The following is an 11,556-nucleotide window of genomic DNA, read 5'->3' on the forward strand; positions in this document are numbered from 1 at the left end:
CCCAAAAGCGCGCGTCCTTATATAGCTCTTCACTTTCCTCTCCCGGGTCGATGAGGGCGGGTCAAGTAGAACTGGTAGGTTTCTAGGCTAGCAAGCTTCTGAAGAGGGAGTGCACATGTTACCTTAGACAATCCCACATCGGAATAGGAGAGGAAAGTGAAGAGCTATATAAGGAATGATACAAGTTCACATGGTACGCGTATTTTGGGACTCGAGGCAGCGTAGCCCAAAAAGGCAAATCCGTGCGGGCCTAGGCCCAAAGCGGGCTATTCGTGCCACGGGCTTAGGTCATGACAAATATGGTATCATAGCGCCAGCATATTGAAGCAGCTCCTGCTCCTAGTGTGGATACTATGCGTCTACCTCCCTCCATCAGGGAAAACAATCATCATTCAGCACAAGAATTGATAGTGACAGAACATGCTCAATCATTCAACTGTCAAATTTGTACCAATGTGCTGTTACCCGACCGAAAATTCATGAACCAAAATTTTTGTTCTCATCCTTTCTGTGTCAATTGTATCGTAAAGTACATCACCGTGAAGCTTGAGAACAATATAGGACATATTTCGTGTCCCTTCCTGGATTGTGACCAGCTTTTGGACCCCATATCCTCTCGGGATCTTGTGGCTCCAGAGCTATTTGTGAAATGGGGAGATGTGCTATGTCGGTCCTCTATTTTAGTGTTTCCGCATTGTCACTGTCCAAATCAGAAATGTGGGGCATTGATTCTGGACACTTGTGGGGGAAACCATAAGCGCTCAATATGTCCTAGTTGTAAGAAAAGTTTTTGCTTTCGTTGCATGATTCCGTGGCACTCTGAGTTAAAATGCGAGGAGTTGACCGACGAAAACGACGTAGCTTTTAGCAAGCTTGCTAGTCGCAATCCGGGTAGGGACACAGAATATGTCCTATATTGTTCTCAAGCTTCACGGTGATGTACTTTACGATACAATTGACACAGAAAGGATGAGAACAAAAATTTTGGTTCATGAATTTTCGGTCGGGTAACAGCACATTGGTACAAATTTGACAGTTGAATGATTGAGCATGTTCTGTCACTATCAATTCTTGTGCTGAATGATGATTGTTTTCCCTGATGGAGGGAAGGAGCAGGAACTGCTTCAATATGCTGGTGCTCTGATACCATATTTGTCATGACCTAAGTCCGTGGCACGAATTGTCCGCTTTGAGCCTAGGCCCGCACAGATTTGTCTTTTTGGGCTACACCGCTTCGAGCCCCAAAAGCGCGCGTACCATATGAACTTGTACTATTCCTTATATAGCTTTTCACTTTCCTCGTCTAAAGGTGACATGCGCACCTTCTCTTCAGAAGCTTGCCAGCCTAAAAACCTGTCGGTCCTACAGGGCGTAGCCGAAAAAGGAAAATCCGTGTGGGCCTAGGCCCAAAGTGGACAATTCGTGCCACGGGCTTAGGTCATGACAAATATGGTATCAGAGCGCCAGCGTATTGAAGCAGCTCCTGCTTCTAGTATGGATACTATGCATCCACCTCCCTCCATCATGAAAACACACATCATTCAACACAAGAATTGGTAGTGACGGAATATGCTCAATCATTCAACTGTCAAATTTGTACCAATGTGTTGTTACCTGACTGAAAATTAGTGAACCAAATTTTTTTCTCATCCTTTCTGTGTCAATTGTATCATAAAGTACATCACCGTGAAGCTTGAGAACAATATAGGACATATTTCGTGTCTTTGCCCAGATTGTGACCAGCTTTTGGACCCCATATCCTCTCGGGATCTTGTGGGTCCGGAGCCATTTGTGAAATGGGGAGATGTGCTATGTCGGTCCTCTGTTTCTGTGTTTCCGCATTGTTGCTATCCAAATCAGAAATGTGGGGCATTGATTCTGGACACTTGTGGGGGAAAAGCTAAGCGCTCAATATGTCCCAGTTGTAAGAAAAGTTTTTGCTTTCGCTGCATGATTCCGTGGCACTCTAAGTTAAAATGCGAGGAGTTGACCGATGAAAACGGCGTGGCTTTTAGCAAGCTTGCTAGTCGCAATCAGGGCAGGGACGCAGAATATTTCCTATATTGTTCTCAAGCTTCACGGCGATATACTTTATGATACAATTGACACCAAAAGGATGAGAACAAAAATTTTGGTTCATGAATTTTCGGTCGGATAACACATTGGTACAAATTTGACAGCTGGATAATTGAGCATGTTCTGTCACTACCAATTTCTTATGTTGAATGATATGTGTTTTCCCTGATGGAGGGAAGTTGATGCATAATATCCACACTCGCTCTAATACCATATTTGTCATGACCTAAGCCCGTGGCACGAATTGTCCGCTTTGGGCCTAGGCCCGCACAGATTTGACTTTTTGGGCTACGCTGCTTCGAGCCCCAAAAGCACGCGTACCATGTGAACTTGTGTCATTCCTTATATAACTCTTCACTTTGCTCTCCCATTCCGATGTGGGATTCATCTAAGGTTACATGTGCACCCCTTCTTCAGAAGCTTGCCAGCCTAGAAACCTGTCGGTCCTACTTGACCCGCCCTCATCGGCTCACCCTCCGTCATGGGCATCACATGCTATGATAACATATTTGTCATGACCTAAAGTGGCACGAATTGTTCGCTTTGGGTATAGGCCCGCACGGACGTGCGCTTTTCGGGCTCGAGGCGGCGTAGCCCAAAATGGCAAATCTATGCGAGCCTAGGCCCAAAGCGGACAATTCGTACCACGGGCTTAGGTCATGACAGTCTCGCAACAGTTTCACTTAAGCAAGAAATCTTTGAGACATTAACTGTGAAGCTCAGAGTTCACATTATGATTGCCAACTCCCAAAACCAAGCAAAAAGTTAAAAGTCAGTACCACACAGTTCATACAAATATGATCTTGACAGGGACATACAAGAGTATAAGAACGAACACATAGGAACTGCAAACCACTATAAGATTATTCACAGAATATTAGTTTCACACAGATGATATAGACCCAACAATATAGCAAACACGTCAATAACCAACATTCTGCAGCACCAAGTACAAAATTGGCTACTGAATCCAAATTAACCACACATTAGATAATGGCTGAAGAGAATGTTGTCTAGAGATCCTGCCCATCATCAATAAAACAATTTTACCTTATCACAAAGAAAATGTTCTCTAGAGCTCCTCATGCTACAATAGATTGAAGATAAAATTCACTGAATGCTGCAGGTACTCTAAGAAAGGAAAGGAATGCCAACAGCACAATCCCAGGGTCATTTGGAAAGTAGCAGCAATGCGCATTCAGCAACCAAATAAGACCCGTGGCGCTTAAATAAGATTGAAATGAAGTTTGGACATCAAATTTATTAGGAAAACTAAAAGGGCAACTACCATTCATTTTTGAATGACGCATCTCTATGTTGCAGGTCTCAAAGTTTTGATCTATTTAGGACAAAATTAAGATGTTACCAACAGTTAGAGCACTATACACTACAAAACCACACTAGTATATTAGAAGTGCATTCTAAAGTCTAAACTACTAAAATATCAGCAAAATTATGAGGTTAAGCTGCAAGTAATGCTAATGATCGGCAAAATTTCAACAGTAAGCCTAAGCAACTACAAAAGCCTTACAGGTCATGCTCCTCCACTCAAGAGAACCCTTTATTTAGATTCTGAATTGAGCAATACATTTTTCTTCGCGATCCGACTGCACTGATTCCCATATCCTTAAGATCCTCCAACGTTAGCATTGGTAAAACCTCATCGTCAACCTCATGAATCTCAAACAGAGAGGCATACCGACCAAGTCCTAGCTGGTTCAGCCATACCTTAACCCCATTCCTCTGTGAACCCCAGTTCCAATCTCGGGCCTCTGTATCAGTAGTTGGGCCCTCCTCTGAAACCCTAGTCGCCGTCTTCCTACCATTCACATTACCCATTCCTCTATAAATGTCAATATCTATATTATTGTCAGGGGAATGAACTGGGCTATGTTCTGAGTTTTCATTATTCTCCAAATCTTCCACATCAGTACTAAGTGTTTTGTCATCTTTGGTAGCCCAACAAGACCTCATTTTCTTGGTTATTGGACCTTTCTTGGATTTCAAATTCCTAATTTTCCAACTACCAATGGCAACAGTATCCAAATTTGCATCCCCCTTACCCTCCCCCTCAACATTACTCCTATCATTCAATTTTTTCTTAAAATTGCTATTGCCATTAGGGTTAGTATCAACTAGGGTTAGGGTTTGATTACTTGATAAGTTGGCGAGATGATGATTTTTGGAAACCTTGTTGGACGGAGACTTCATGAGAGATTTGGGCTTTCGTTGGTGTTGGTCGAAAGAAGAATCATAACCGCCGATGTCGCCTAGCCGGACGCTGGGACGACGGTGGCGTTTGGAGCCGACGTTGTCGTGTGCAACCATTGCTCCGTCATCCTCCGGTGGCGGAAACTCCGACATTGACAACTCCAGTTAGGGTTTCGGGGAAAAGAATGTGAAGAAAAAGGCGTACATTGAGGAGAGTAGTATAGATGTATGGATAATTGGGAAATTAAAAGGGAAGTGAAGAAGAAAAATGGAAGGGGAATTTTTCAGCTTCTTTTTTAGATGAAAGAAGTGAGAGGGAAGATTTTGAGGAACATTCCAATGAGTAAAAGATCATTTACATATATTTAGTTCCAGATGCATGCCACGTCACACGTGCTGAGATTGCAAGATTGAACGCTACGGTAGGCTCCATTAGTCCTATATTCGAGAACCGACTAAACCGATCGAATCGTACCACACCGAATCAATTTTTAGGTTTTTATTAAAGAAATCTTAGGTTTTTATATATATTTATAACCGCACCGATAATTAGGGTAAATTTTTTATTTTATGAAAATAAACCGAAAAAATACCGAAACGTACCGAATAAATTTTACATGTGAAAAATATATTTATATAATAAGTTTAAAAATAATAATGCATTAAAATTTTTTTTGGGCCTTGGAATTATGAAAATTGTTACAAGCCAACAAGTAATTAAACTCAAAATACTAATTCCTAAAACCTATTATGCTACTTCTACTTAAACTAACTTATTTCAAGTATCTTCATCAGCAAGACACAAAGTATTCTAGTGATTATGAGTAACAAACTACAATGTATTGAATATGTTTCCTTTCATATAATTTAAATTTATCTTTTTGAATATTTAATCTTTTATAGACTTTATTCTTGAGTCCCAGTTTGGTTAATATCTTTCCACTCGTGTGATTTATATTTTTTTTGCCTTTGCTTGGTTTCTTTTACGTTTTTGTAGAATAGTTGATGGATCTATACTCTAGCCATCTTTCATTTTTTTAATTCATCATCATTTAAACAGTAAAAATGTCTAGAGAGTTTTGCCAAGTCCTATAAAAGAACATATGTTATTGCATTCTACTTCTACTGGTGAATTTTACATGATATTTAAAAAAATACCGAAAATTAACCGAACCGTACCGATACCGAAGAGAAACCGACATGATTGGGACGGTTTCGAAAAGTCTAATTTTGGTTATACATAATAGAATAACCGAAAAATTGGTATGGTACAAATTTTATAAAATAACCGGTCGAACCGAACCATTGACACCCCTAGGTTCCATATACCGGCTGGCTCCACCACTTATGCGGCGGCCGGCGGTTGCTGTCTTCTCATTTCAGGTGGAGTATTTTTTTTTTCTTTTGGTGGCTCAATAATCATAATTATAAAGTTTTAACACACTTTTGAGAAAAAAATGCTGCTTAGACTATGGAGTTTAATTTATTATTTGGTGGACTCATGTTATCAAAATGTTTGTATGACATAATGAAATACTAATTTTAGACTCCTTATATTGTGAATAGAAACCCCACTACATAATCACCAAAACTCGTACTTGTTAAGAACATTACTGCCAACAATTCTATGCTAATTTCAAAGTGCTCAAGCTATCCTTTTTTAATCTTTGTGGATCTTATAAAAGACAAATAACAATACTATGCTTACATGCATTGTATACTACTGAAGTGGATGCCTCTTCCTTATTCACACCAGTGAAACTGAGTAAGTAAGGGCACATCAATTAGGGGATGATGATCCAGCAATTTTAGGATTGTTAGCACAAAGAGCTCTTAAATCAACATTTTTGGATTTAATTGATATACAAATTTTCTTGTCTAAATAAGTATCCATTTCCGAGTTTGAGTTATGACCGTCTACTCATTTTTACGCCTACCTGATTAGCATCTCAGTTAGTTGAAATTGGCGGAAATGGGTTATTATGAATTGGACAAGGCGAGCATCTCCAAAATTGCAAAGAGAAGCCGGACTTTACTAGTTGTTACAAGGGCAGAATTAGGGGGCGGAAGGGGTTCACTCGAACCCAAAATTACACTCTACATATAAGGCAAAATCCGATTTATACCTCTATATTTTATATTTTGAATCATCTTAACACAACCCAAAAACATAGTTCAGTAGTCAAGTAAAAGCCTTTATAAGGTCGTTATTCAATTTTCAGGCCACAATCTCTTTTAATTTTTTAACATATTCTTTTCTTGAACCCCTTAGCGAAATCTTGCCCCCGCCACTAGTTGTTAGTCATAAAAGTTTTACAGGCAGACCTAGTAGTACTCATACGATATATTATTCAGCTCATCAAAATGCAGTTAAACGGATTTGCGCTCTTTACGGTTTGAGATGTGTATCCTAGCTGAGATATTTCCTTTGACTGGCTTAAAAACCAATTTCTATATGGGGCTATGCCTTTGTAACAGAATATCAGTGCTTTTTCTTTGAGTTCCCAGCACTTGACTTTGATGATGGAGTAGAAATAACTCTCACGAACAATAGGACGACGAGAACTACAGAAACATGGGATCCATACTTTGCGAGCAGCTTCTGCACAAAGACAACAAGTATTATAAACAGATTTTCGTATCACCTTGGAAAAGAAGACATTAACTTAGCTCTATCACTACAGGTAATGAGAGTATATATAATACTAGGAGCAATTATACTTCACCATGACACTGTATGCATTAGAACTATTCCAAATAGGAAATAGCTCCTAAATTGGTCTCCCCTATTCCTGAAACAACTTCCCCATACAAACTAACAGAAAGGCATCTCCGAAAACGCCACTTGCTTTTTCCATTTTGTGGCAAGTGAAATTTAGAGAATTTGAGCAGTGGAGAAATGGAAGATAATAAAGAAGAGGTCTCAAGTTACCTTTGCCTGAGAGCATGCAGCCAGTCCAAACCAGCCAGATTGGTAAAATAAGAGATAATGAGTCAGAACAGCAAGAAATATTTACAGAACAATTAGAAGGAAACCATATTTCATGCTTGTGCAAGGAGGACAAAGGTTACCGCGTCAAATTTGTAGCCAACAGCTTTTTCTGCAAAGGTTTCTAGTGGCGGAATGGGCGTAGAATATGCTTCCTGCAGATAGCCCATAAGATGGCAAAAGTAAAAGTTGAGAAATAAAAGCTGATGGCAACCAATACGTCTCTCCTAACAGATTTTCATTAATCAAACCTGTAGTTTTGATTTCGTAGGGATACGGAATGTTATGGCAGCAGGCGCGCTATAGTAAGTTGTTTTCACTTTGGACTCCAACTCAAAAGAGTGTGAAACATGAGAGCCACTGCCAATCACATGTAGCAAAAGAATAGTACTAAATGAAACAAACAAACTAGAGGAAAATTTGGAGAGGCATAGGCCTCAAGTAATAGGAAGTGAATACAAGTTTGAATGTGCAAAAGATTTAACTTACGCATCAAGTCTTTCCCATGACTGAGAGGTGTTTCCAGCCACAAAATCAAATATTTTCGGAGACCAGCTATCATCAGTAAGACTGACATCATATATAGCACTGCACAAGTTCACAAAAGATAAACAGTCTTTTCAGATAGATTGAACTTATCATCCTTCCACATGAAGGGTGAAAGCAGGACCTCGTAGTGATGTGCGCTCCCACTCAAGTAAACAGGTGTGCAGTATGTACCCTTTACTATATCACAAATAAAAAAACGACTTGTGGTACGTTGATCCAGCAGCCAACGCAGGTGCAAACCAGATTTGTATATTAACATGGCATAAATGTTTCGGATTCAAATAGGAGAAGAATATGAATTATGGCGATTAACTTATGCAAATTAAGATAGATCAAAGAATTTAGCATAAAATGATATAAATCTTTTCCCATTGGAGAATATTCCTAATACAACAACAACCTAGTGGAATCCACAAGTGGGGATTGGAGAATATTCCTAATATTTTATGAATTGTCAGAAGGGTCACAACTCAAATTCCCAAGCAAGACTAGAAAGAAAGATTGAAGACAAGAAGATGCAGAAGCCACTATGAACTCCATCATAGTAAAAAAAAATTAATCAAGTAACTCCATCATAGTAATTTCACTATTAAGGACGCAAATTACCAGAGCCATCCATATGACAGTGACAGTCTTTAAGCCGCAAATGATGGGTTAGTAGAAAATACAGGAGTACTATTTACTGGGAAAGTATATATAAACAATAGTAAACATGACGTGATTTTCTTTGAAGTTTCCAGTTCTTACTTCATGTCACTTTCTTCACCCATCGCTTATATGTAAATTGCACCACAAGTCTCGTAACATATCCTCCATCTACCCTGTATATGCCACCTATTTTTATACCCTCCAAACATTAAGAACCATCTAGACATGATTTCTAAAGATAAAATATTTCCACAAAATACATTTCCTATTAAAATATTTCAAATCAAACCATGTCCAATTTTAACTATTTTTCTATGAGAAAAATAGACGACCAAATTGCCGGGGTTTTTTTTGGCACTAAAGGGTCGAGCTGAGTAATTAGACTGTTACTGACTTTAAATTAAAAAGAAAAATTGAATTGATCCCAAATTCCCTCATTCAATTCAGACTTATCTTACATGTGTACAATCCATTCTAATATAAACAAAATTTCAGAAAGAAAGGAATCAGATTGTTCAACACACATGTATACAAATACAGAAACATACATTTTGCGCTTTTGGATTTGAGTATAAGGTTACATAAAGCGGTAAAAAATAAAAGAGCAAGGAGTACTAACAGAGATCCATGGTTATAGACGTCAATGGAAACGGAGACACGTTCGGAACCGGACTTGAGCTTAACGACAGATGCCTTCTTGTGTGCCACTACAAATGGAGTTTCCGCCGCCGCCGTTAAAGAGGAAACTGCAAACAGAGCTAGGACGGCCAAGATTGTCAATGCTGCTGTCGCCATTAGGAAATGTTTTCAAAGAAGGTGGAGATAGAAAATGATATAAACGTGGAGGAAAATATATTAGGGCACGGTAAATGAGCTTAACGTCATAAATAGGCTGTCCCTACCTTAATTAGTCTTTTTATAATCCAAAAAAGCCCACTATATAATTTGAGCCCAAATAATATAAACAGTCAATTTGCACAAATAGCATATTTCTATGCCACTATTGACTTTTTGACGGGAGAGTAACACAAAAAGGATTATTTGGTGCTGTCGTTTAAATTTTGATTTTGATAAAAAGAAAAAGTCCGGGAAAGTAATTTCCGATCAGAAATTTTCCCTTGCACATATTGATCTTGCGTGTGCTCGCTTGATTTGATTCCCACTCCAGTATTTGCCTAAATGTTATTTTTGATATTTTGTAGTCACACCAAAATAATTTATTTTTGTTGCTTTTTGTTTTAGTTTCAGAGAGTCCATGCCAAACTATGAGAAAGTAATTGAGACATCATGGCATGTAAGATACAAAATAAAATTTCTCGCTCATGAAAACATGTAGCTTTCCAAGTTCAAAACGTTATTCCACTTCGTGAAAAAAGAATTAAGCTAATGGTCAGCAATTGGAATTTCGCTTATTTATTGGTTTTCCCATGGAATTTGAAGTTGCTAACAATTGGGAATGTTTCTCAATTCTGACTTGCTTCGATGCTCAAAATACAGAGACATATAAGAATATGAACATACCGCTTTAGTAAAATATTCCAAAATTGTCCAGAAAATGTGTGTCTTTGTTCCTCTGAAGAGGAAAAAGGTGTCAGGCAATGAAATCACAGACTAAGATTCATATCAAAACACTCTCCCGCAAGGTAACATAATATCCCATCGAATTCAGGTTTCGTCTTTGGAGTTTTTGATATTTGAGATTCAAACTATATAATCTCTATCCATTTTGTGGAGATTCTCATTACTCCACACCTTGTAGATTTCCAAAATACTCTCCTACTTTAGTGATACACTCGGGGGCAACGTTATGTTCGCCCAAGGGTGGTCAACTGATCACCATTCGTTGAAAAATTATACTACGTATAAGGTAAAATATTATTTGTTATTGATTAAAAATAAACTTTGAACACCCTTGCATAGCCCACTGACAAAGGGTGTTCAAATTTTGAACACTCTTATTGAATTTTTTGGTTTCGCCACTGGTCATACACTTCCCGTGTCCTAATATATGCTATATCCCATTAGATACATGTGATTTTTCCAACAAGCTCAATGTCCCTATCACTTCACTGAGGGCTTTGATTGCCGATCCGTTGGATTATGCTCACGCTCTATACCTCTACCCATAATTCTATTTTCTGGTCCAAAGCTTACATTAACGATCAAGTAAACAAGGAAATAAGCGAGGAAATAATATGATTTGAAGCTCATGTTTGTGCGGTCGATATTTTTATTTATTCTATAAATAAGACATTTAGGTTATTTAGAAGGATAATTAGATTTCTAGTATTTTTGTTTAGGGGTTCGTACTTTTATAATAACATAAATATTGATTTAGATTTAATGTAGAGTTAGATTTATATATACCTATATTGGATTTTTTATTTGGTGCTAATTCAGCATAGTATTCTTTATTTGCTCATAAATCTACACAAAATCTTAAATTCCACATAATATTTTACTCCTTTCCTTTTGCTATTTTATTTTACTAATCTTAAGGTACGCGTTTTGCGCGTGTATCTATATCAATGAATACATAGCTTCAAAGAATTAGATTAATATTATTCATCTGCTTTAATTTAGTTTAACTGGATAAGAAATTTAAGAAAGTAGGAAAAGAAAACTTTTGAAACTTGTGATCTCACATACCATAACATTTGAGTGGCTATAAAAGTTTATCATTAAAGGTAAAATAAAATATTCACTTTGAATTATTTTCAAATTTTAAAAAGTATTACTATTAATTATTTAAACGAACTAAAAAAGAAATAGTGTAATCCTTTTTGGAGTGAATAGAATATTAAATAATATATTTGAGCTCAATAAAGAAAAAAATCTTGTACCACAAAAGTCCTCAGATGCTAAGAGTTTAGTTAATTAAAAAATAATTTTATTTATGTGATGAATTTGTAAAAGAATTAAATTTGTTTTTTTTATAATCAGTTAATTTAAAGATTTAATTATTTATTCTCAACATCTTGTTATTTTTTCTCAACATTAGAGGTAATAACTTATTTTTTGTTATTCAAATTCTTAATATTAGTTGATCACAATTTTTTACAATTTTAACTGTAATTATAATT

At 37.3% G+C, this 11,556-nt stretch overlaps 2 protein-coding genes across 3 annotated transcripts; both read right to left on the minus strand.

The window, feature by feature from the left end:
* Window positions 1-3,624: 3,624 nt before the first annotated feature.
* Window positions 3,625-4,440, minus strand: LOC107832489 (uncharacterized). The gene has a single exon (XM_016660341.2). The coding sequence runs from the start codon at window positions 4,438-4,440 to the stop codon at window positions 3,625-3,627; it is 816 nt and encodes a 271-aa protein (XP_016515827.2).
* A 2,021-nt stretch (window positions 4,441-6,461) lies between these two features.
* LOC107816303 (uncharacterized) lies at window positions 6,462-9,342 on the minus strand. Of its 2 annotated transcripts, XM_016642002.1 has the most exons (6): window positions 9,093-9,342; window positions 7,766-7,864; window positions 7,528-7,636; window positions 7,360-7,431; window positions 7,220-7,225; window positions 6,462-6,889 (listed from the first exon to the last, which is right to left on the minus strand). In XM_016642002.1, the coding sequence occupies exons 1-6, from the start codon at window positions 9,266-9,268 to the stop codon at window positions 6,770-6,772; spliced, it is 582 nt and encodes a 193-aa protein (XP_016497488.1). In that variant the 5' UTR covers window positions 9,269-9,342; the 3' UTR covers window positions 6,462-6,769. The 2 variants fall into 2 exon arrangements, with proteins under 2 accessions (XP_016497488.1, XP_075107948.1); XM_075251847.1 differs by lacking the exon at window positions 7,220-7,225 and having other exon boundaries at window positions 9,093-9,341.
* Window positions 9,343-11,556: the final 2,214 nt, after the last annotated feature.

This window comes from Nicotiana tabacum, chromosome 4, assembly GCF_000715075.1.
Source record: "Nicotiana tabacum cultivar K326 chromosome 4, ASM71507v2, whole genome shotgun sequence".
In the NCBI taxonomy this organism is placed as follows: Eukaryota; Viridiplantae; Streptophyta; class Magnoliopsida; order Solanales; family Solanaceae; genus Nicotiana; species Nicotiana tabacum.